The 26495-nt window shown below is 41.0% G+C and overlaps 2 protein-coding genes across 2 annotated transcripts in view; one reads left to right on the forward strand and one right to left on the reverse strand.

Annotated features, from left to right (window-relative positions):
• Positions 1–263: 263 nt before the first annotated feature.
• On the reverse strand, positions 264–12070 carry LOC132873364 (tyrosinase-like). The gene is made up of 5 exons (XM_060908852.1): positions 11220–12070; positions 10038–10254; positions 9095–9242; positions 8789–8970; positions 264–722 (listed from the first exon to the last, which is right to left on the reverse strand). The coding sequence occupies exons 1-5, from the start codon at positions 12042–12044 to the stop codon at positions 493–495; spliced, it is 1602 nt and encodes a 533-aa protein (XP_060764835.1). The 5' UTR covers positions 12045–12070; the 3' UTR covers positions 264–492.
• A 2769-nt stretch (positions 12071–14839) lies between these two features.
• grm5a (glutamate receptor, metabotropic 5a) overlaps positions 14840–26495 on the forward strand; it is a 53561-nt gene continuing 41905 nt past the window's right edge. The window contains exons 1-2 of the mRNA XM_060908851.1: positions 14840–15524; positions 24976–25225. Coding sequence (XP_060764834.1) covers positions 14840–15524; positions 24976–25225 — 935 coding nt within the window. The remainder of the gene's footprint in view (positions 15525–24975; positions 25226–26495) is intronic.

The following is a 26495-nucleotide window of genomic DNA, read 5'->3' on the forward strand; positions in this document are numbered from 1 at the left end:
AGGCCCTTATTTAACCCTATCAGCTTAATCTATCCACATTGACCCACCATAAAAGTGGGGAAAATGATGGTCTTCCAGAACTGCTGTACACGTGATCCAGTCAAGCTGATGTCTTTGAAATTTTTGTAAGCTGTTTGGGACGGGGCTACGCTAAGCCTACACAAGCGCTTGAGGAAAATGTGCTGTGATATTCTCATAGAGTAGTCTGAGAAATAACCAACGGATAAGTGATGTACTTTGAAACACACTTTAATTAAGTCAGTCAGTAAGTTTAACACTGAAATATTTGACGTTTATTGAAGCATCATGCTTAAATACATACTCAGGATTATGAATGAAGAATTTACATTTCTACATTTTATTCTTAAATGAAATTTTTTTAAAAATCATAATGGACTTTCACATGTATATTTCTTCTGCTCCTCGCTTATCGAGCGGAGGGCTGGTGGATGAGGCGTCATGGGCAATGTCGCCCCCTAGTGATAATATTCTTCACGCCATCATGGCTTGGTAAGAGTCGCTGGAGCCCTCAGAGCTGCTGATGAGCGGCTGCCTCTCGGAGCCCCTTTTCCCACGTCTTGATAAAAGTCTGCGGATTTTAGCCAGCACCAAAGCCAAAAGTGCAAAACAAACTGCACCCAAGACCGCAGCACCCAGGAGCCAGGGCCAGAGACCACGTGCTTCCTCCAGATAGGATTTGATGTCATCTACAAACCGCTGACCTACAATCATAATAACAAAATTATTGTATAATATCTAATACTTTACAAGTACAAATGTTATAAAATATGTGAATAGTTCTATATTATATTAGCTGGTTAAAGTAACATAAGGAATTCAATGTTTACTTTTATTCAGCAGTCCTAGAGCTGCTATACAGAGCAGAGACTTGCTCATATGTTTGATAAACGCTGCAATAATGTTAAATTTGTCTTAACATAATGTGACATGGGTGGTGTAGTGGTTAGCGCTGTCGCCTCATAGCAAGAAGGTCCGGGTTTGATCCCTGTGGCCAATGAGGGCCTTTCTGTATGAGGGGCCATACAAGACATTATCCATACTGGCCCTTTTACATACATATATACTCACTGTCTCACATTCTCACTCTCACATGCATATATTCTCCTCTCATGCATATATTCTCCTCTCACATGCATATATTCTCCTCTCACATGCATACATTCTCTTCTCACATACATACATTCTCCTCTCACATACATATATTCTCCTCTCACATGCATACATTCTCCTCTCACATACGTACATTCTCCTCTCACATACATGTATTCTCCTTTCACATATATACATTGTCCTCTCATGTACATACATTCTCCTCTCACATAGGCATATTCTCCTGTCACATACGTACATATAAAATTACATAATTATATCGATGGTTTGGAGCCAGAGGGGCGTAAGTCACATTTGACCAACTTTACAGGAGAGCCAAAACAAAATTTTGACCACCCTTTAATCAACAAAATGTATTTACCTTTAACCACAACATTATAGCCATAAACATACTTAAATGAGGTAGTCATTAAATAAAAATATGATATTAACATATTGAACATATTCAAAAATCTTGTAAAATCTTAAAAATATGGCAAAAAAGATAGGATATGCCTTTTGGGCACCAAACATTTCTAATGTTTTGAAAGGAAAATAGGCGTATCTGCTCATCCTTGGTTAAAAACAATGTGATTAACAAGTAAATTTTTTTTTCATTTTATTTCAAATACTGTATACAACAAACACATTGTGATGTGTTGGTCTCTCCACTTCTCTATTTAGTTTAATTGCAGTGTAGCCTGGCCATTTCCTTCCTATACAAGTACACAATTCAATTCTCATCCCCCTTTTCGCATCTCTTTGCTCCATTCTCATTTATGACTTCACATTTATGTTTTTCATTTTAAACACTTGAACAGTTTAACATCTACTGTACTTTCAAGCAGTTCAATTTCAGTTATCTTGTTCAGTTATCTTGTTGTTATGACTTCACTTAAGCTAGGCCTTCTAAGCCTATCTAAGCCATAGGTGTAAAAATATGCCCTTTTGGCTCCAACACCGATGCCCACTTCTGAGTAAGGTCTTTGTTGTTTTGTTGTTTTATTCAATATAGGTTGATTTCTGATGTGTCTTTTCGGTACAGTTAGATAGAGCTCATCAAGACATTTCATTTGATATATAGAACTCATTTTCGCCAAAAATGCCACTTACTTCCCTCTGGCTCCAAACCCTCGATATATAGGTATATAGGCATATATAATTTTAGGGAACCCTATTGTTGGTTTGGCTTGAATTTTTGTACTTGATAGGCCTAATAACTATAAATAAAAATAAAATGTAAATAGGCTATATTTTGACTAAATTACTATTATTGAAAAAAAATCTAAAGATTTTCACCAGAGATCATGACAGGAGGACAGAAAAGGGACAGTGAGATAGGGTAGCCTAGAGGGAGATGACAGGGAGAGAGAGATAGTGTAGGGTCGGGAAATGTCCCAGGCCAGACTCCAACCTGGAGTCAGTCACCCTCTATTATTGTTGTTGTCTAGAAAGAGGTGCCGCATCGTTGTATTACAAAAAGTCATGCCAGTCCTCTGTTTATTAACCTGGCCTAAATTGGCCTACAATGCTACCTTAGAAACTGTTCCAACAACTTATCTGAAGGCTATAGCTATGCTGCTTTATGATGTTCTCATTTGATTAGGCAAAACACACAGTGAGGCTGGTATTAAAATAGCCTAGCTTAACTGATAATTAGCATGCTTACCATACTGTACATTAGTGCACAATGTGAAACTTATTGACATGGACTTCCCTGTTCAGAATAGCTGTGCAACACTACAATACAGAGAGAGATAAAGAGGCGCTTTGCCTGAAAGAAATAAAGGAAAGGGAAAAGGAGGGAGGAGAAATAGGGATACAGCAATACAGCTGACTTTAGACTGAGATTAAAAGCTGCTCAGTCTCCAATGCAGACAGGTGGACTGTCTTCAAAATAAACAGAAATGCAAATGCCTAGTGATAAACAATACAAAGGAACATGGGGTGAGGCACACGGGCGCAGATAGAGGGGGGGACGGGGGGATTCGTCCCACCCAGATTTAAATTCACCTCGTTCGGTCCCCCCCACTTATAGGGAGGAAAAAACGTCTATGCTGTCTTTCTTTGCATAAGGCAAACCTCACGGAAAAATCAAAAGACTAATTACCATTCGGTTTATTGAGGTGCACAGCAGTACATACATAGTTGCAACTGCGCAGACTGCACAGGTTGTGAGCTCGAGCTTGGTTGCTATGGTTACCCACAAGTTTGACAGGCATATCGGGGACAGCTCCTCCTAGTTCAGGACCCCAACACGGCATGATGAAGGGTGCCAAAAGGCAGAAAACGATTGCATCGTTGTTTTATTTTTAAATGACTGTAAGTAAACTGTGCCTTACTTTATCATATCACCTTGCAATTTTTTGATAGTCTGTTCAAAGTAATGTTGTAGTGAAAGTAAAATCGTACGGAGTAGAGAAGCCTTTCTGGTAGCCTCCTTATTTCGGTGGTAGCCTGTAGATACAGTGCTCAGAAGGCAGTTTTAATGTTTAATCTGGCGTTCCCTGCCATAATTTCAGCGAGCATATTGTTTCATAAGGAAACTTTGCGAAGAGTTGTTGACTGACTGCCGCTCACGCAACACACAGGCATAGTTAGAAAGTCAGGATGCACTGGTTTACACTTTACACACACACACGTAGCCCAGCCTCTCGCTATGGTTAACAGTTGGAACTTAGCGGTTTTAAAACTAGTTTTGCAATTTCTGTGCGTGATGATAATGTGCAAACTTTGGATTTCCATAGGCTATGTTAAAATGTTATCATTGTCCTGGCCTGCAGGTAGTTTCTGGTGATGGCAGTGAGGGAGGTGAAATAACATGTATACACACTACCGTTCAAAAGTTTGGGGTCACCCAGACAATTTTGTGTTTTCCATGAAAAGTCACACTTTTATTTACCACCATAAGTTGTAAAATGAATAGAAAATATAGTCAAGACATTTTTCTGGCCATTTTGAGCATTTAATCGACCCCACAAATGTGATGCTCCAGAAACTCAATCTGCTCAAAGGAAGGTCAGTTTTATAGCTTCTCTAAAGAGCTCAACTGTTTTCAGCTGTGCTAACATGATTGTACAAGGGTTTTCTAATCATCCATTAGCCTTCTGAGGCAATGAGCAAACACATTGTACCATTAGAACACTGGAGTGAGAGTTGCTGGAAATGGGCCTCTATACACCTATGGAGATATTGCACCAAAAACCAGACATTTGCAGCTAGAATAGTCATTTACCACATTAGCAATGTATAGAGTGTATTTCTGATTAGTTTAAAAAGTGATCTTCATTGAAAAGAACAGTGCTTTTCTTTCAAAAATAAGGACATTTCAAAGTGACCCCAAACTTTTGAACGGTAGTCTCATCTCATTATCTCTAGCCGCTTTATCCTTCTACAGGGTCGCAGGCAAGCTGGAGCCTATCCCAGCTGACTACAGGCGAAAGGCGGGGTACACCCTGGACAAGTCGCCAGGTCATCACAGGGCCGACACATAGACACAGACAACCATTCACACCTACGGTCAATTTAGAGTCACCAGTTAACCTAACCTGCATGTCTTTGGACTGTGGGGGAAACCGGAGCACCCGGAGGAAACCCACGCGGACACGGGGAGAACATGCAAACTCCACACAGAAAGGCCCTCGCCGGCCCCGGGGCTCGAACCTAGGACCTTCTTGCTGTGAGGCGACAGCACTAACCACTACACCACCGTGCCGCCTTGAATAGTAGTATATATATATATATATATATATACACAAAATGGAATCATTTGCTGACAGCTCAGTCCCCCCCCAGTTCAAAAATCCTATCTGAGCCCCTGGTGAGGCACCACTGTAAATGTGCAAGGCTTGGCTTTAGACTTTGGCATCAGTCAGTCCAGTTGAGGAGAATGTATGCAGAATCTACGTAGAGGACAATAGATGTAGATGAGAGGAGAATATACGTATGTAAGAGGAGAATATATGTATGTGAGAAGAGAATGTATGTATGTGAGAGGAGAATATATGTATATGAGAGGAGAATGTATGTATGTGAGAGGAGAATATATGTATATGAGAGGAGAATGTACGTATGTGACAGGAGAATATATGTATGTGAGAGGAGAATATATGCATGTGAGAGGAGAATGTATGCATGTGAGAGTGAGAATATATGCATGTGAGAGGAGAATGTATGCATGTGAGAGTGAGAATGTATGCATGTGAGAGGAGAATGTATGCATGTGAGAGTGAGAATATATGCATGTGAGAGGAGAATGTATGCATGTGAGAGTGAGAATATATGCATGTGAGAGGAGAATGTATGCATGTGAGAGTGAGAATGTATGCATGTGAGAGTGAGAATGTATGCATGTGAGAGGAGAATGTATGCATGTGAGAGTGAGAATGTATGCATGTGAGAGGAGAATGTATGCATGTGAGAGTGAGAATATATGCATGTGAGAGGAGAATGTATGCATGTGAGAGTGAGAATGTATGCATGTGAGAGGAGAATGTATGCATGTGAGAGTGAGAATATATGCATGTGAGAGGAGAATGTATGCATGTGAGAGTGAGAATATATGCATGTGAGAGGAGAATGTATGCATGTGAGAGGGTCAGAATAGATAAAGTCTTATGCGGCCCCTCATATTTCTGTGCGGAGTTTGCATGTTCTCCCCGTGTCTATGTGGGTTTCCTCCGGGTGCTCCGGTTCCCCCACAGTCCAAAGACATGCAGGTTAGGTTAACTGGTGACTCTAAATTGACCGTAGGTGTGAATGTGAGTGTGAATGGTTGTCTGTGTCTATGTGTCAGCCCTGTGATGACCTGGCGACTTGTCCAGGGTGTACCCCGCCTTTCACCCGTAGTCAGCTGGGATAGGCTCCAGCTTGCCTGCGACCCTGTAGAACAGGATAAAGTGGCTAGAGATAATGAGATGAGATGTGACATTTAATATCTCCTACCGCTCCTCAGTTATTATAGTTGTAACTGGTATACTAAGCCTATACACAGAGAAAATGTATAGTTCATGAAATCATATAAAATAAAAGTTTGTGTTTGTAATCATAACACATAACACTGAAATATTCAACATTTATTGAAGTACAATATCCTGTTCAAGTATATCATGAAGACTATGAATGATAGACCGTCTGCGTTGTCTTCTAAATTGGAATTGAAAAGCACAATGCATTACATTTCATATATTGGTAGGAAAATCAAGTATTTAAAAACAACAACAACAGGTTTTAAACAAGATTATGAGGGCCACTGAGATCATCGAATAAAGATGGTTATTCCTTAATGGGTTCTCCTTGATAACAATTAAAGGTAGACTGCCTTTCAGATTTTTCAAGTTTAGGTCATAAAAGGAATTTTCCCTGACACCTAATTATTTTTGTTTAGTGGACCAAAAGCTACTGAATTCAATTCACAGACTTCCAATTTTATTAGTTTTTTTTAAAATAGAACAATTAATGAATTTAGTGCCACATGGCTCTAAATTCTCCGCTATTTTTTCCTGCTTCACCATGACGCAATACAAGATATTACATCATGCATCACATGGTGGGCTTTCCCCGTTCGCACAAGGCATTGTGGGATACAAATTTGAAACAGTAGAGAAAAATGGAGGATGTGAATGAAACGTGAAAGAGCGACTACAATAACGGAAAGCGAGAAGAAAAGACATTATGCTGCAAAGGAAAGGAAACACAGGACCAAACTAATAAATCTCGGCGCTCAGCGAGCACCTCGGTGTGATCAGCTGTTCATTTAGTGACAGAATGATGGAACTGTCAGTGCACGGTCTAGGTAAACCTGTAGATGGCAGTAATGCAACACTGGATGCCAGCTGCCGTAAAACCCAAAAGAAGAAGAAGGTAAACCTGCACATGCACACACCGGATTCTTCTGTCTGCTTGACTGTGCAAAGCAAGTGATTTCATGCACATTATTTGCTTGGGAATCCTCTCAAATTAAATAACTTCCCAGGCACAGAACAGCCTGTATTTTTTTTTTTTTTTGAGATATTACAGAAATAAACATTTATTTTTTTCGCGGTCCAAATCCTGCACTCTGATTGGCTGGCGAGTGGATCCGTATCCTACGGTACGGACCCCAGTTACGGACCCCGGTTACGGACCTCTGGTGACTCGCTCATTCACAACAACAATAAACATAGTAGCATTTTTTGTCAACATTTATCTTTTTTTATAAGATTTATTTATAATATTATCAAAAATCTTAATTTTTGCCAGCATTTCTCAGGAGAATAGCATTAATTTTACAGCATGGATAGTGATAACGACAGTGTTCACAGCGAAAGCCAGTTGTACTACCCTGAGGAAGAAGAAATAAAATAAAACATTTCAGGAGAAAGCTAAAAACCTGTAATTTGCTAACGCCGAGCAAAAACATGGCTGAATCCTGAATGAGTCCTATTTGTATAAATAGGGGACTACATAGGTGGCAAAATGTAGTTTTTTTCCTGCCAAGGAAGTACACTTGTATACCGAGGAGGAAGCAATTTGCATTACAGCCGTGAATGAGGATTCAAAATAGCATTAATTTTACAGCATGGATAGTGATAACGACAGTGTTCACAGCGAAAGCGAGTTTAACTACCCTGAGGAAGAAGAAATAAAATAAAAAATTTCAGGAGAAAGCTAAAAACCTGTAACTTGCTAACGCCAAGAAAAACATGGCTGAATCCTGAATGACTCCTATTTGTATAAATAGGGGACTACATAGGCGGCAAAATGTAGTTTTTTTCCTGCCATGGAAGTGCACTTGTATACCGAGGAGAAAGCAATTTGCATTACAGCCGTGAATGAGGATTCAAAATGGCGGCTCGCTTCGGCTCGGGTTTCCCTTTCGGACGCTCTTGTTTTCTGTTAGAATTTTGTAAAGAAAAATATAAATATATTATTTACCAGCTTAAGGTCGGTCCGTATGGTGAAATACCGTGACCTTGGCCTTGAATACTGACCTCGGCCCAGAGGGCCTCGCTCAGTACTTTCAAGACCTCGGTCACGGTATTTCACGATACGGACCTCCCAGCTGGTAAATAACATATATATATATATATATATATATATATATATAGGCGGCACGGTGGTGTAGTGGTTAGCGCTGTCGCCTCACAGCAAGAAGGTCCGGGTTCGAGCCCCGTGGCCGGCGAGGGCCTTTCTGTGTGGAGTTTGCATGTTCTCCCCGTGTCCGCGTGGGTTTCCTCCGGGTGCTCCGGTTTCCCCCACAGTCCAAAGACATGCAGGTTAGGTTAACTGGTGACTATAAATTGACCGTAGGTGTGAATGTGAGTGTGAATGGTTGTCTGTGTCTATGTGTCAGCCCTGTGATGACCTGGCGACTTGTCCAGGGTGTACCCCGCCTTTCGCCCGTAGTCAGCTGGGATAGGCTCCAGCTTGCCTGCGACCCTGTAGAAGGATAAAGCGGCTAGAGATAATGAGATGAGATGAGATATATATATATATATATATATATATATATATGTCACAATGACCAAATTTCAGAGGGAACTAAATTTCACAGCTTTTATGAAATCGAAAGGCCGTCTAGTTTTAATACACCCTTTTAATAAAATGTCATGGTCAAAAAACAAAGTGAGACTACCCTGTACCAGAAGTCACAGTATTTATCATTATATAAACAAATATAACTCTAAAAATATATCACCAGGGTCTTGGAGGTAGGAGTATTCGTAGCCCATTTCTTTGCTGGAAATAAAGTAATCCCCATTCCGGAAGAGAGGCATGAAGGGTGCCATGTAGTATTCACTGTTGTGGCCAATAGGTGCATTGGCTGTGGGGTAGTGAGATTTTTCTGGCTGGTGCCTTCTCAACCACCGCTCATAGATGCTAAGGAAACAGGCGCAAACTCAAACAAGCCTTCATTTACAAAACAAATCTTGATTATAAGCAAATGAGAAATGTTCCATATATGCTGTTAGGAAGTGCTCAATTTCACATGGCTGTTCCTCACCTATCTACGAAGGCATGATGTAGGATGAAAACTGGGTCATTGGCTGAGCCCTGTACCGAGGACATGGTGCCATTCATGAAGATGTGCAGTGCTGCATGCATGCCAAATTTGCTGCTGTTCCCAAGGCCTGTGCGAGGATTTCCAAAACCTATAAAGCAAGTAAAGTTTAGTGTGAACAGTTTTTGAGAGATTAATTTTACTAAATGTAATTAAATTAGATTAGTTGGGGGGCAGCATGGTGGTGTAGTGGTTAGCACTGTCGCCTCACAGCAAGAAGGTCCTGGGTTCGAGCCCAGTGGCTGGCAAGGGCCTTTCTGTGTGGAGTTTACATGTTCTCCCCGTGTCTGCATGGGTTTCCTCCGGTTTCCCCCACAGTCCAAAGACATGCAGGTTAGGCTAATTGGTGGTTCTAAATTGACTGTAGGTGTGAATGTGAGTGTGAATGGTTGTTTGTCTTTGTGTGTCAACCCTGTGATGACCTGGCGACTTGTCCAAGGTGTACCCCACCTCACGCCCATAGTCAGCTGGGATAGGCTCCAGCTTGCCTGGGTCCCTGTAGAACAGGATAAGCGACTACAGGTAATGGATAGGATTGGATGGATAGTTGGGGGGAATAACCTCAAACTCTGCAGTTATCTTAGAGTTGGGGATATGACAATAATCTAATAGTGTAAGGCCACATTAAAGGGCCTTGTTAGTGATTTTTTTTTTTATGTACAGCATCAGGTTCAGTAACTAAAACCTTCAACCAAAATAAAAATGAGGGTGATGTCTTTGCTATGTCTACACTAGCATGACAACTCTCAGACGCACTGCTACTACTTTAAAAAAATGCATTGAGTCTGATCAATAAAATCAACTTTTGATCTTTTAAAAACAAATTTGGATTGGTGCTTCTATGAAAATTGTGCTTTGTAACCAATTGTTGTTTATTGTGTATAACCTTCTAGTGTGTTCCTGAAGCTCATGTTGGCCATGCGGTCCATTGGACCAGTATCATACTGGGACAGACTGAGAGTGAAGTCCACTTCAGAGGATGTGGGAAGCCCATCTGCCAGGTTCCGGTCATGGTTTCCAGGGTTGCGCAATAAAGGTCCTTCCTCTGTGCCATTACACAAGATCCCTTTCAGACTGTATTCCGGGTCTCTGGAGCAAATCACCTATAAGGGTTATAATTCAACAATCATACAAATAATGTACTTGATATTAAGGGAGCCATATGTGACCAAACAATAATGTTTAACATTTACAGTCTTGCAATGTTTATTTGTGTCATTATGTGTTGAACACTGTTGAAACAAATTGAACACTTTGACTCTACTATTTATTACATTAATGAATCCAAGACTATGTAAAAGACATTTATTCACTGTTATAGTGTGACAGAAATAAAAGATGATTGTGGGATAAACAACCATCCATCCATTATCTGTAGCCACTTATCCTGTACAGGGTCACGGGCAAGCTGGAGCCTATCCCAGCTGACTATGGGCGAGAGGCAGGGAACACCCTGGACAAGTCACCAGGTTAACAAACAACCATTCACACTCACATTCACACCTACGGTCAACTTAGAGCCACCAGTTAACTTAACCTGCATGTCTTTGGACTGTGGGGGAAACCAGAGCACCTGGAAGAAACCCACGCAGACACGGGGAGAACATGCAAACTCCGCACAGAAAGGCCCCCATCGGCCACTGGGGTCGAACCCAGAACTTTCTTGCTGTGAGGCGACAGTGCTAATCACTACACCACCGTGCCGCCCTGAGCTAAGTAACTGACAAATTAAATTTCAGCATCACAGATTTAGTCCTCTTGAAAGGAAGATATTCACCTTCAATATGACTTTTACACTCTTAGAAAACCTTGAATCCTTAAGGCATCTTTGGTTGTCCCTACAGGGAACCTTTAACTCTAAACCCTTCAGTCGTGTTTCCCTTTCAGAAAAGATTCCAAACATTACTCTTTTTTGGACGCTCGGAACACTTTATCATTTAATAACAGTTAAAGAATAATTGAAGAACCGTTTTTTTGTGTGCACATATAGAGTGTTATTCAGTACAGATTAACTTTAACATGGTTTTATATTAATTAATGTAGCCTATAAGTGAATGTTTATGATTACCTTCCAGGAGGAGAAAACAGATGATGGGCTGATGAGGTTGGGGTTTAGAGGACTTTGTCCGCCCATGAGCTCATCAGTGCAAATCTCACACTCCTGTGCATCCCTCCAGTCCCAGTATGGAATGGCAAAGTCGAAGTCTCCTGTTACTTTCCTTATCTCATGTTCCCAGCGAAGCAGAAAGACCCTGTGCCATGGCAAGAAGGCTGGGGCCCAGTGGCCAAAATCTACCTCCATCCACACATTATTCTCCCCTCCAAGTAGAGCGGGCCGGGATACATAGTAATGCATCCAGACAAACAGATCATAGATGGAAACATCCCTAAACATTGGCCCGGATGAATTGCTCATTTGGTTGTAGATGCCTGTAATTATCACATACTCTTGGCTGATGGTATTTTTGGCCAAATTAAGATAAGAGATGAACTTCTGCCTTTCGGCCTTCGAAAGCTGGAAAATATTTCTTCTGACAGTCTCACGTTTTTCACTGCAAACTGACCCGAAGTAGCCAAATGTACATTCACTGCAGTCAGAACCCATAAAGTTTCGGAGACAACGGCACATGCGGTTAAAAAATGTAAGAGGCCATTTCTCCCTGTCATCCACACCGTTAAATGGGTATTGAGGACCATCAGGCTGCTCGGATACAGCCACGTCTTGGCAAATTCCCCGACCAGAACGAGCTCCGCATGCAGACCCGTCTCCGCTCCAAACAGGACAGCATTGCCTCGAGGCCAGAGCCTGGCTGTTAGCGCACTGCCGGGGAATCTGCTGCCACGTCTGCTTCAGTAACTGAGCGAAAACAACTAAAACAACCAGAGAGTGCATCGCAGAAGTGAAAAGGGTTCTGCTTGTGATGGTGCACACTGATGATATTTTGAGTTAATCCTTTCAGGGTCTTACCACCCCATCCCTTTCCCCCACCCCCATCAGATTCCTCACATCACATGCTTCTCTGCCTCAAGGGTATGTAGGGTTGAAAAAATGATTTCCCTCCTATTACTGCCCTCAGAGTGCGTTACAGAGTTGACGGTTTTGTAAAGTTTTAGGTGAAAAGTGGCACAAGATAGGAATTCGTATTATGTTCCCTGTTTTGCTATATGTCATAGCATTTGATCACCTTGTCCAGAAGAAGACATGTGCCTCATTTGTTTTATTTCCTTTCATTAACAAAATAACTCATTCATCATTCACTTCAGTAATCACTGAGTCAGGGTGGATTTGGAGTCTATCCTAAGAACCCTGGGCAAGGCTGGAATACACCATGGTTCATACAGACATTCACACACTCATTTATGCCAAATTTAGGGACAATTTAGAGAGGTCAGTTTACCTAAATGAACATTTCTGGAGGTGATAGGAAACCACAGAACCCTACCAAAAACACACACAGAGAAACAGAAATCTGAGCTCGGGACTGAATCAGAGACCATCCATCCATTATCTGTAGCCACTTATCTTGTTCTACAGGGTCGTAGGCAAGCTGGAGCCTATCCCAGCTGACTATGGGCAAGAGGCAGGGTACACCCTGGACAAGTCGCCAGGTCATCACAGGGCTGACACAGACAACCATTCATACTCACACCTATGGTCAATTTAGAGCCACCAATTAGCCTAACCTGCATGTTTTTGGACTGTGGGGGAAACCGGAGCACCCGGAGGAAACCCACGTGGACAACATGCAAACTCCATACAGAAAGGCCCCAGTTGGCCACCGAGCTCGAACCCAGGACCTTCTTGCTGTGAGGCGACAGTGTTAACCACTACACCACCGTGCCACCACTGAATCAGAGACCTTCAAACTTTAATGCACAATGGCAATGTATAATTTAATCAGAAGATGGCGCTATGCCCAAACAGCAGAAGAGTTAGGGTTTGATATGAGAGGAAGATAAAATTACTTCTATATGTCGCGAAAAATGACAGCTCTGTACCGGTGCCCCAGTGACAGGTTTTGAGAAGTGATCCAAGATCTGCTGTTTTAAGTAAAGCAGGTAGAGCTTTCATACATCTCATTATTTATTTATTCTCCACCACAGGGCGGTGCATTGAAACTTCTACCTGCAGTATTATATTATATTATATTATATTATATTATATTATATTATATTATATTATATTATATTATATTATATTATGCTCACATGTCTGTCTAAAAAAACATTAGGTAGAATAATTTAATGGCCAGTTTTGGGCTATGTGTCTCTCTGGAGAGGTGCAATAAGTTAACCAAGTGCTAAAGAACCTATAATTTCTTATATTATTTCATAACAGGATGCCCAATGTTGGAGACAAGTTTGTACTTAAAAAGCCAACTGTTAGACCCACACATAAAGTCACTTAAGCCATCGTTATTTGGACCAACCTAATGGGAGAGGGAAACAAATTTCCTATAACGCCATACAGAATACTGCATTCAAACCACCTACGCTCACTCTGCGCTGTTAAACGGAGGTATGTGTGTGTGTGTGTGTGCGTGTGTGTGTGTGTGTGTGTGTGTGTGTGTGTGTGTGTGTGTGTGTGTGTGTGTGTGTGTGTGTGTGTGGCTACATTTAAGGGATGTGTCAATATTTCTTAGTATCCTCTATGTATGTAAATACTTCGACTAGCGCGCAAAAGCGCAGCGGTATATTATCCATAATGTCATGTGACACTGGGTGCTGAAACGGCACGCTTCTTGTGAGCGCTTATTACGCCAAGAGCGTGATATTGCACACCTTTTAAGACACGAAGTAAGGCGTGAACGGTAAGATTCCTCTAAGTGTTTGACTTATCTGTGAATTCAAACTAGACGTTTGGCACATTTAATTATGTTTGCTTGATATTGCTCGACTGTGATATTGTTCAAGCTTAAGGAACATATCCGTTTTGTGTAACTCGGTAACCAGAGGGGGTTTGTTTTTTGCAGACTGAATATTAAAAGGCAAATAAGTGTCTTCATTTTACAAATATGTTTAATCTGAGACGATAAGTATTTCAGTTGCCTGATGATTGTGAAGGAATGCAGCTCGTCTGTACACCGAGACATTTCAGCACCGCGGACAGTTCCGATTCTTGTCGCCTCAGATGCTGTAAGAGTCTTAAGTTTATAAGACTTCAGATCTTGTCAGGTCGACTCTGGATTGTTTGGACAAGTGAAATGCTACCAGATCAGTGGTTATAAAAACGTGCCCATTAGTTCACGGGCTTCTCTCGATTTCAATATGGCTTACAGATTTAAACGTTTGAAAAACCATTTGACAGAGCTATTTTATTTCTTAAAGAGAACGACGGCTCTAATCAGGTAAAAACGTTGCAAGCTTTAATTGGCAGCATGTATTGACTTCTATTGCTTTTGGTGGCTGTATGAGAATTGCTGTTCTGTTGTTTTGACGTTTAAACATGAAACATATCCCAATCTCTATGTCACAGAGGTGTTTTTAAGAAGAGAACACAAATCTGGAAAACCGGTTTTCCTTAACTCACTTTTCTTTCTCAGAAAATAGAGGATGGAGGAGAATCAGTCTTCTCCACTAGATTTTCCTTTTTCTATCTGAGCTTCTTTTCTAATAACTGTTGCAGATACCACGATGACTCCATCTGTATTTGGCACTGATTGAGACTGATCTGAGAGACAACAGGAAATGGGGATTTTGCTTTTCTTTCTCTTTGCATTTCTTGGAGACATCGACAGGCTCACAAGGCTAGGTACACTGGTGCATGCCCAGTCTAATGAGCGCCGGGTCCTGGCCCACATGCCTGGTGACATTACCATCGGGGCACTCTTCTCTGTGCACCACCAGCCACCAGCAGACAAGGTCCATGAGCGGAAATGTGGTGCGGTGCGTGAGCAGTACGGGATCCAGCGTGTGGAGGCTATGATGCACACTCTTGATCGCATCAATGCTGACCCAAACATCCTGCCCAACATCACATTGGGCTGCGAGATCCGAGACTCATGTTGGCACTCAGCAGTGGCACTGGAACAGAGCATAGAGTTCATCCGTGACACCCTGGTCTCCACTGAGGAGGAGGAGAGCATGTCCAGGTGCTCAGCTAATGGTGGAGGAATTCCTATGAAAGGGAAGAAACCCATAGTAGGCCTCATTGGGCCTGGCTCCAGCTCAGTGGCCATCCAGGTGCAAAATCTTCTTCAGCTTTTCAACATACCCCAAATTGCCTACTCGGCCACCAGTATGGATCTCAGTGATAAGTCCTTGTATAAGTATTTCATGAGGGTAGTGCCATCGGATGCTCAGCAGGCCAGAGCAATGGTGGACATCGTCAAAAGATACAACTGGACTTATGTGTCAGCCATACACACAGAGGGTAAGATGTGACATGCAATGTTTGAAGTGAATGTGGCTCGAGTGGCATAGTTTTTGGATTAGATTATATATTATATACAAACTCCATTTCCAGAAAGGTTGGGATATTTTCCAAATTGCAATAAAAGCAAAAATCTGTGATTTGTTAATTCATGTGAACCTTTATTTAGCTGGCAAAAGTGCAAAGAAATTATTTTCAATAGTTTTACTGACCAACTTAATTGTATTTTGTAAATATAAACAAAGTTAGAACTTGATGCCTGCAATACACTCAGAAAAAGTTGGGACAGAGGCAAAATAAGACTGAAAAGTTTATAGGATATTCAAGTAATGCCATTTTGGCAGATTCCACAATAAGCAGGTTAAGGTAACAACTGAGGGTATCATGATTGGGTATAAAAGGAGAATGCACCAAAAGCTCAGTGTTTGCAAGCAAGGATGGGTCATGGCTCAGGCCTTTGTGCTAAAATTCGTGAGAGAATTGTTAGTCATTTCAAAAAGAACATTTCTCAACAAAAGAATTTAGGTCTTTCAAAATCTACAGGACATAATATTGTGAAAAGATGTAGGCAATTTGGAGATAACAGTGTGTAAAGGGAAAGGTTGGAAACCACTGTTGAATGTGTGTGACGTTCAAGCCCTCAGACGGCACTGCCTGGGAAACTGTCATGCTAATGTGACAAATGTATCCATATGGGCTCAGGGGTACTTTAGAAAACTGTTGTCACATAACACAGTCCACCACTGCGTCCAGAAATGCAACCTGAAATTGTATTACACAAGGAAGAAGCCATTCATTAATTCTATGCAGAAACGCTGCCATTTCTCTGAGCCTGAATTCATCTCAGATAGACCAAAAGACAGTGGAAATGTGTGCTATGGTCAGAGGAGTTTACATTTCAGCTTGTTTTCAGGAAAACCAGGTGTCAAGTTCTTCGTGCCAAAGGTGAACATGACCATCCAGTTTGTTATCTGAGAAAGGTGCAAAAGCCAGCATCTGTAATGGTATGGGGCATCAGTGCCCACAGCATGGGTGAGTTGCATGTCTGTCATGGTACCATTGATGCGGAACCGTGTATTGGGATTTTAGAGAGATATATGTTGCCATCAAGGCGACGTCTCTTTCTAGGAAGTCCATGCTTATTTGAGCAGAACAATGCCAGGACTCATTCTGCACAGGCTACAACAGTGAGGCTTCATAGACACAGAGTGCATGTGCTTGACTGGCTTGCTGCCAGTCCAGATCTGTCTCCTATTGAGAATATATTATGCATCATGATGAGGAGAATCAGACAACAGTGACCGCGGACTGTTGAGCAGCTGAAGTCTTGTTTCAAGCAAGAATGGAAAAAAAATTCCAATTGCAAAACTGCGACAATTAGTATCCTCAGTTCCTATACGATTAAAAAGTGTTATTAAAAGGAAAGGTGATGTAACACAATGCCTCTCCCAACTTTTTTGAGCGTGTTGCAGACATCAAATTCTAACTTCATTTATATTTACAAAATACAATTAAGCCGGTCAGTAAAACTATTAAAAAATATTTTTCTGCACTTTTGTCAGTTAAATAAAGGTTCACATGAATGCACAAATCACAGATTTTTGCTTTTATTGCATTTTGGAAAATATCCCAACCTTTCTGGAAATGGGGTTTGTATTATATAATTGTCCTTCTTGCCTAAGCATTCAGTTTGGCTTGATCTCTGTCGTGTTTTGGTTGTGCCACATTTCACCACTTTGTTATAATAACAGTACTCCTAAGAAGGTTCAAAGCTTTACTAATGTTTTAATAACTTTTCCCATCTTCCTTTCCTCCCAACACCTTCATTTTGAAAGCTTCATCTGCAGTTCTTTGGTCTTCATGACAGCAGGATCAATCTGATCTGATATTTTAGCTCTGAGACCCCTGAAAGTCAGAGATATTTACTGTGCAAACACACAATTGGATAAAAGTAGATTTAAAATTAACACACATGTACCCTGTTTAATATACAGCTATGTAAAAATAAATAAAAAAAATTTAAAAAATAAATAAATAAATGACCACTACTAAAATTGAGAGTGTGAGCTCTTGAAAATTAATTACTATTCTGAGTTTAGATTGCGAAAAGAAGAGGGACTGAATACTTATCAATTATGCAGGTTTTAGATTAAAAATATATATATTCTGAGGACATCTGCTATTCATGTAGAGTCATATCAAAATGAGCAGGAAAAAAAATCCATTCTAACGTTTAAATTTGATGTTGCAATTGAGCAAATAAAAGGAAAATAAAGTTCTAAAGAAATATCAGAACAAAGGTTCTGAAAGGACTTGCTCTATAAAGTGAGAAATATTTTTATATGCTTAAGTTTTATATCTGATGTATGCTATTTAGAAACTGTTTCGAAGAGTTTTGAAAAACTAATCGTAGTTATAATAATGCCATTAATTCATGTCTTAGCAAGTTGGGGGTTTTTTTGTTTGTTTTTTTTTCAATATTTCATCACTTTTTAATTGATGTGAAACACCCCCACATTATTTCTGTCCTGTTTTCACATAAACACTTTATGGGCATATTGAGAAGCAGCATGACTTTTCTTTTTTCCTTTTTTTTTTTACTGTGGTTACTAGGGTTACTGTGTAGGCACCCTGCTTTTGTTTTTACCTTTCTGTTTCTGTCATGACAGACCATATAATTCAGTAGGACAGCTTGGATCACTTGATGAGGAGTGATCATGATTACCATTTACTTATTCATTTTATTTTTTTCCCCTGTCAGTGGGTGTTGGTTCCAGTGCAATTAATTTCCCTTGTGGAACATGGAGTGCTCAAAGGCTATTGATATTTACATGAGATCAAAAAGCTTCTTACCTATCATAGATACCATGCAAATGCAGCCTTTTGCACTAAAGATATGCACTCTTTTTGCATAAATATTATCAAACTAAACTGGGTTAATTGGTTTATTCAGTCAAGGTTTCGGGCATTACTCCGTCACCACATGCACAACACACAGCTGTCTGGCAGTGAATCAGAGATGCTTCAAAAGCTGTGCCAGGCCAATGAAATAGAGAGAAGGTATTCTGTGACTAGCTTTCGGACCGAAATTTTTGAAAAAAGCTGGGAAGAGCATAAGAATTTCAAGAGTGTGTACGAAGAATATAGAGTTAAAGCGCACTTCACTTTGACAGTGCAGGAGGTGAAATGCTTGCTCAGCTGAGTTAAGATCTGGTGATTGACTTGACCAGTCTGAAACCTTCCACCATTTCTCCTGATGAAGTCCTTTGTTCCGTTAGCAGTGTATTTTGAGTCATTGTCTTGCTGCATGATAAAGTTCCTCTAAATTAGATTGGATACATTTTCTGTAAATTGTCAGACTGAATGTTTCTGGAGATTTCTGAATTCATTCTGATCCTACCATGATGAGTTACATTATCAATAAAGATTAGTGAGCCCGTTCCAGAAGCAGTCATGCAAGTTCAAGCCATGACACTACTGTACCTCCACGGTGCTTGACCAGTGAGTTTGTATATTTTGGAAAATGAACAGGTGAATTCTATTCAACTTTATTTGTGTAGTATTTTTAACAATGGACATTGTCAAAGAGCAGCTTTACATGCATACACACACTCGCGTGTGTGTGTGTGTGTGTGTGTGTGTAAGCAGATGCTGAGAAAAGAAAACAAATTGATGAAAAAAAGAAAAGTCTAAGCACACTGCTCCCCCTTGAAATACTTTATTAAACTTCTTACCAGAAGGTGATATTTCGAGCCACAAAGCTCTTCATCAGACCCTGAGATTTGAGAACACAGCCAGCCCATAAATACCAAAACACAGAGTAACACTAAGTAGGTCACATGCTCTACAGGTGTATCTATCCATTATCTGTAATCACTTATCCTGTGCAGGGTCGTGGGCAAACTGGAGCCTATCCCAGCTGACTATGGGCAAGAGGCGGGGTACACCCTGGACAAGTCTCCAGGTCATCACAGGGCTGACACATAGAGACAAACAGTCATTCACACCTACAGTCGATTTAGAGCCACCAATTAGCCTAAGCTGCATGTCTTTGGACTGTGGGGGAAACCAGAGCAAACCTACGCCAACACAGGGAGAACATGCAAACTCCATGCAGAAAGGCCCCCGTCGGCCACTGGGCTCAAACCCAGAACCTTCTTGCTGTGAGGCAACAGTGCTAACCACTTCACCACCGTGCCATCTTTCTACAGGTGTATCAAATCCATTATTCTGTCAACACACAGGAAGAAGAACATTAATCAATGTAAATAACTATAACACAATGGAAGTTAACTCCCAAAATTATGAAAAATTAAACATTACCGTCTGTTGAGACATTTAGTAAAGCATTTCAAAGGAGCAGCAGTGTGCAAGACTTGTTTAAATCCAGTTGACAAACCAGGAAATTCATTACAATTTTCACATGAAGCTTATTTTGTTGACGATATCAACTGTTCACTGATTGAGACTCAAGTGCAAGACTTGAATGTTCATGGCAATTGCTGTCCAAAAGTCTCTATGGCAGTTGTAGGCCTAAGTCATCATAACTTAACTGTTTAGTATCAATTGCAGCCCAAAGCCATCTTCACAGTTCCTAAGTACATCTTTAGGCTGTCTGTATGGAGCCAACCTTAGCAGGAGCGAAGTGATGAGAACTCCAACCATAAATAGGGCATCAGGATGGATCAGGCAGGTTCGGAGAGCAGAAGCAGACAGGATCAACGGTATTTCAGAAATAGCATGTGTTGATCCTATCTTTACTCCACACGTTGGCCTGTCCATCACTTTGATAGAAGTTAAGCTTGGTTCCACAACTGTTGTGGCTTATCTCTGTATATCTTTGTGAATTTCAATCTGCTGTTGTTTTCCTGGGGTGGCACAGTGGTGTAGTGGTTAGCACTGTTGCCTCACAGCAAGAAGGTTCTGGGTTTGAGCCCAGTGGCTAACAGGGGTCTTTCTGTATGGCGTTTGCATGTTCTCCCTGTGTCTGTGTGGGTTTTCTCTGGGTGCTCCGGTTTACCCCAAAGACATGGAGGTTAGGCTAATTGGTGGTTTTAAAGTGACCATAGGTGTGAATGGTTGTTTGTCTCTATGTGTCAGCCCTATGATGATCTGGTGACTTGTCCAGGGTGTGCCCTGCCTTTTGCCCATAGTCAGCTGGGATAGGCTCCAGCTTGCCCGCGACCCTGCACAAGACAAGTGGTTATGGATAATGGATGGATGGATGGATGGATGGATGTTGTTTTCCTTGGCTGACCTGCTTGATGTCTGGTTGTTTTCTTTCTTTTTCAGGACATTCCAGATTTTTTCCTCAATGCTTGTGCAATGTCTCTGATCAATTTTCCCTGTGTTGTCTTCATGTAGGTTTATCCTTTTTAACAAAAAAAAATGCAGTCTTCACAGCTGAAACCCAGGGCTCAAAGCAAGAGTAGATATTCAGAGCTAAAAGAAAAATGGGTAGGATCAAATAAAAGGTGCTATTTTCAAAGTTAACATGTCTAGATGTAAATATCAGGAAATGAAAGATGAAATTCAGATCTATTATCTCATATTCATCTTTTGACCTCAAATCTAAATGTTTTTACTGTATAGCAAAAATGAGCAAACTGGCCTTAACAGTCCAATCTTTTCACAGGCAACTGTATATAAATAACATTATTTTCCAAGAGATAATATAATATAATATAATATAATATAATATAATATAATATAATATAATATAATATAATATAATATAATATAATATAATATAATCGGGACTATGTATATTAATGTGTTTATATTGGTTTAATTATTGTCTTTTGCTCTTTATCTCAGTGGGCACATACAATTGATTCTACATTAGCACTCTTACTGCAACACTTGATACCAAAGGGTCCATATTCCTAGCAGAAAGTAGGTGACCTGATTCTGAAGTAAAATGGGGGGAGCTTACCCCTGACAGTGTGCGAAACAGGGGCACAATGGGAATTGGTTTGTACCAGACAGGAAAATGCAATATGTTTCTGTGTAGACTGAAAAAAATATGTATATTTCATACAACGTCTGCACAATACATACAGGGAGGAATTTAATTTCTGGCTTAAGAAACACTTTAGGAGCAATTTCAATATTTCAGTATACAAACCCAAAAATATAGCAGTCTACAGTACATTAGGTTATGGATATAACCCTGTTCCATGAACTCTGCAGGGGCAGTGTTCCACACCCGGATGACTTTTTGTGCATGTGCACACAAATATTGAGACCTTTACCACAAAGTCACATAGTAACAACACCACAAAAAAAGTTAGCAAGAATTTGAGGACCAGCCAGACTGCCCTACATTTTGAATGTCTGGGGTTGAGACACAGGCTGAACCTTTTTCTGAGATGTCTTTAATTCCAATCCTGATGGGGTTACTGCTGCAGCTGCAGTTAGCATCCATGCATGCCAGCCAGAGCTGGAACTGCCATGGAGTCTACCTAAGCTAGTACATCATGATAATATCTATCACACACTGGGGCACCAGGGTGGCTAGCATTGCATCTGGCTTCACTGTGATGTGCTGTATTGTCTAATTCATGTACCCCACATATATTATGAGTACCGCGAGTTGGCCTAGTGGTTAGCGTGTCCACCTCTCGATCAAGAGATCACGAGTTCCATTTGTGGTCGGGTAATACCAAAGACCATCATAAAAATGGTACCTACTGCCATCTGGCAAGGTGTGCTGAAATACAGATGCGAGAAGGGAGTCAAACTCTTGCAGTTTCCAGAGGACTAGCCCCCTACTGTAACCCTAGTTGTATAGGCGAGAGGCTGAGGTCTATGGAAACGAACATTGGCACCGCACACATGCGCCTCAAAGAGCTGGTTAGTACTGGGACAGGAGACTGCCTGGGAAGACCAGATCCTGGTGTGGAAGGGACTTTGACTTGACATATATGATGAGCACTATAATGTATGTGAGGAAGGATGGACATGTTCCAGACTGCCTGCTCCTAGATGGAGACCTGTCAGAATCCACAGTCCAAGTGATGTGCCATAAGTATATTGCCAATAGACCCTGTCCTACATGAAAGGCTTTGGTGGTGGTGGGTGTCCATTGGCTGTCCACCAATGATTAACTTGATAGTTTTTAGACATCAGAAGTTAGACAGTATGATATTTGCTCAGTTGTGGCCACTCAAGGGTGTCATCCATTTGGCTGCTCTAACTTTTGATTCTGAAGTCTTTGTTTCTGCTTCCAAGGCTTCTTTGGCTGGAAGCCTAACAAATGGTCCTGATATGCAACATAACTTTGCACATATCCACTGTTGTGGAATGTGCACATCATATGTGGTGCCATGCACAAATCAAATTGATGAAGACCCATTTTGTGTCGTAGCCTACATGTCTCACTTCCAAGACTGATGTTTCAATGAGCTCTGTCACAGGGGGCTCAATGGATGCTGATTGGATTGATTTCTTCAATACCAAGCAGCAGTAATTATGCACCTTTGTGTGCCATTCATGAGGCAACATCATAAGATCTCACCCAGTTATCAGCAGTGCACCTGTATTCAGTGTTTGGGCATTGTGTGCCTGAACGTTCCATTCCCATTCTGCGTCATCTAAGACCTGTTGGTGACACTATGAAGTCTTTCCAGATAGTTTGGTCAAGCATGGCAGACAAGAGATCTTCATTTTGCAGGCCAATGTTTTCCTCGATCAGTTTCTTAAGGGTCAGTGATGGTCGACCACATCTTTGTTTGTTATCTGGTTGCCATAGAAGGACCTTGGCAGCCATCTCATCATGGCACATCGCATGGCCAGCAAGGGCCAGACAGTGGTTGTGAATGACCAATGAGATCTGTGGTAGGCCACCATAGAGTTGTTTGTTGGTGGTGTGGCTCTTCCAAGAAACATTCAGGGCAGCATGAAGGAGGCAAGTGTAGTTTCCATCAAGCTTTTTACTCAGGGTTTTGGTTAATGTCCACGATTCGGACCCATAGAGCAAGATAGACTCGACATATGACTTGAAGGCTTTGAGCTTCGTGGCTTTTTGGATGGGGGCCTTCCATACTTTTGTTATGGCATGAGAGGCACCCCAAGCTTGACCAATTCAATATTTAACATCATAGGCAGTGTTGCTGTCGCTAACTAGTTTGATGGCAGAACTGTTGCTAGCTAGTAGATCTTGGGAATCAGCAGGATGGTTGATGTGCATGACCTTGGTCTTCAAGGAATTGAGGTAATTGAGGCCTGAACATAGTGTTTCATATGGTGAAGCAAATGTGTAGAGCTGCAAGTGACAATGTCAGGTATGTGGTCAGACCCACCTGTTAGTTAGCACACACTATCTAGTAGCTGTTTAGAAAGAGGCTCCACTGTTGGTTGGCAGACAACTAGGGAATGCCATCCAGATGGGGGCAGAAACATAGCATGCTTTGAGCAAACTTTTGACTGACTGTTTTATTGGCGCAGAATCAAGTCTAATTCCAAATTTAATATAATGCCATGTCAGCCTCTGCATTACTGGGTAATTAACATCCAGACTGAAAGTTTCTCTGCTTTGGCCAGTGTTAAGAAAGCTGATGCATCATTGCTGTCCATCCCCAATTTCTAGGGATCCTAAACCTTAGCTGTATAAGCACAAATCCTGTAGAATAGCTCAAAATTACTTACAGCTGAAGTCAAACCTGTTTACAGCCAAACCTGTTTATGGCTAACAGCCATCCTGGGCTGTGGATCTTGGATTATAGTTTACCCCAAATTTGGGTCTCAAGCTGCTAAATGAGCATACATGCAGCCTCTGTTTGAGTGGGCTATCTGTCTTGACAACTCTCTTTCTGAGATGATCAATGCTGAGGCACTGACTACAGAACTGATGCCCATCTCAGGCTTCCAGAGAGCTCAGACATTGTCCACATAAGTGTGACACCTGCGCCATTACACTTTACATCCTTCTCAAAGTTGAGCTGTGAAATGTGGGAATCTGTAATTCCATGATTCACCACTAAGAGTGCTATTCTAAGGCAACACTTTGAGAAATGCAACAAAAAAAACGTGTTACCTAGTAGCCTATTTGTAACTGTCTGAATTACTGAGTGAAGACCAGAGAATGAACTAAGATCAGAGTAAGGTGCCCAGTAAGGGTAGCCTTGCTTGATGTTGCTACAGGAAGAAACTCATCCTGGACATCATTTTATGATGTCATTTGAAGGTCACGTGACTTTGTGGTAATGGTCACATGCTCACAAGAATTCATTAAAGATATAAACATTACTACACTCTATGGTAGGGATTACATAACATTTAGAGCTCTTGCTAGAATATCTGTATAAAGTACAACAGATCATAACTTTAGTTTTTGACTTTGGACTACATTTGGGTATTTGTTTTTGTTGATGGGGAAGTTCTGGAATAAAGCATCATGCTTATGATCACATTCAACAGCTTTTTAATCAAGTAATTTCTTAATCTTCAGGAAACTATGGTGAGAGTGGAATGGAGGCATTCAAAGAAATGGCAGCCAAGGAGGGCATCTGTATTGCACATTCAGATAAGATCTACAGTAACGCTGGAGACCAGAACTTCGACCGGCTGTTGGAAAAACTGCGCAGTCACCTACCCAAAGCACGTGTGGTGGCATGCTTCTGCGAGGGCATGACTGTGCGTGGCATTCTTAAAGCCATGAGAAGACGTCGGCTAGTGGGAGAGTTCCTTTTGGTTGGCAGGTAATTCTCTCAAACTCAGAAAGTACTAAATGTATTGAAAGTCACCTACAATTCATTCATTCTGCAGACGGTGACATATTAGCTGATATAAAAGATAAATCTGGATATATACTGATGATATAGGTATACATATAGTACATTATAAGTATACATATACAACATTACTATAAGTAAAACGTCCATGAGTAGAGAAAAGGCAGATTCTTATGGTAGATACCAATTAACAGTGTTTCAAGAATTTGAACCCAATGCTACCCCTTAAACTCCCAGGATACATCTTTCTTCACTCTTGTAAGTTCATACCTTTTGCTATTATTTTCACTATACTTACTAAACATTTTATAAAAGTGGCTAAACACTACTACTACTACTACTACTCATAATAATAATAATAATAATAATAATAATAATAATGTCAGCTCTGCGATGACCTGGTGACTTGTCCAGGGTGTACCCTGCCTCTCGCCCATAGTCAGCTGGGATAGGCTCCAGCTTGCCTGTGACCCTGTAGAACAGGATAAGCAGCTACAGATAATGGATGGATGGATAATAATAATAATAATAATAATAATAATAATATCTTTATCCAGTGTCACACTGGCTTTAGATCTCAACCCAGGAACCCTGGGGGTGAATGTGTGAACACCCTCCTTTTTGGAAAAACTAAATTAACATTTTTCAAGTTTTCTCAGTGTCAGAAGTATTAGAAAGTCTAATGGCTCTTAAAACCCAAGGTGTTAAAAAGGAAATCAGCTGATAACAATCAGGCGTTCACCATTCACCCTTGATATGTTCTCATTCCCCCAATTTCCAAATCCTGCATTCAAACAGGCTTGTAGTAATCGAGTCCGACTCGTGCCCTAATTTTAAGGACTCGTGACTTGACTTGAACTTGAGCACTGATGACTCGGACTTGGACTCAGACTGGTGCATTAACTGCACTCGGACTCGTAAACTGAAGACGAGGACTCGGATTTTTTCTGTATTTTTTTGTAACATGCCATAATAATTTGGTATAAGATATTTATATCTACATTAATTTTTGTACTAATTTTGTGCAAGAGAATGCGCATTCACCTGTTCATACGTCATGTTCAGGAACAAACTAACATTAATGGCACTAAAAAGCCTGGAGAGAAGCCCCTAGGATTGTCCGCTTTGCTTATACAGACTTCTCGTGCAGTGGGAAAAAATACACTGCTATGTGTGCCATACGTAGAAGAACTATCAAGGAGACGACGGGGACAACCTCAAACTTCAATCATCATTT

Source organism: Neoarius graeffei, chromosome 25 (genome assembly GCF_027579695.1).
Source record: "Neoarius graeffei isolate fNeoGra1 chromosome 25, fNeoGra1.pri, whole genome shotgun sequence".
Classification (NCBI taxonomy): domain Eukaryota; kingdom Metazoa; phylum Chordata; class Actinopteri; order Siluriformes; family Ariidae; genus Neoarius; species Neoarius graeffei.

What these genes read in the sequence shown, in the direction of transcription:
- LOC132873364 (XM_060908852.1), bottom strand. Translation starts at nt 12,044, where the DNA reads ATGCACTCTCTGGTTGTTTTAGTTGTTTTCGCTCAGTTACTGAAGCAG. An exon ending in CTGTTTTCTCCTCCTGGAAG is followed by an intron (nt 10,255 to 11,219) that starts GTAATCATAAAC and finishes TAACCCTTATAG; the next exon opens with GTGATTTGCTCCAGAGACCC. An exon ending in CTTCAGGAACACACTAGAAG is followed by an intron (nt 9,243 to 10,037) that starts GTTATACACAAT and finishes CTTGCTTTATAG; the next exon opens with GTTTTGGAAATCCTCGCACA.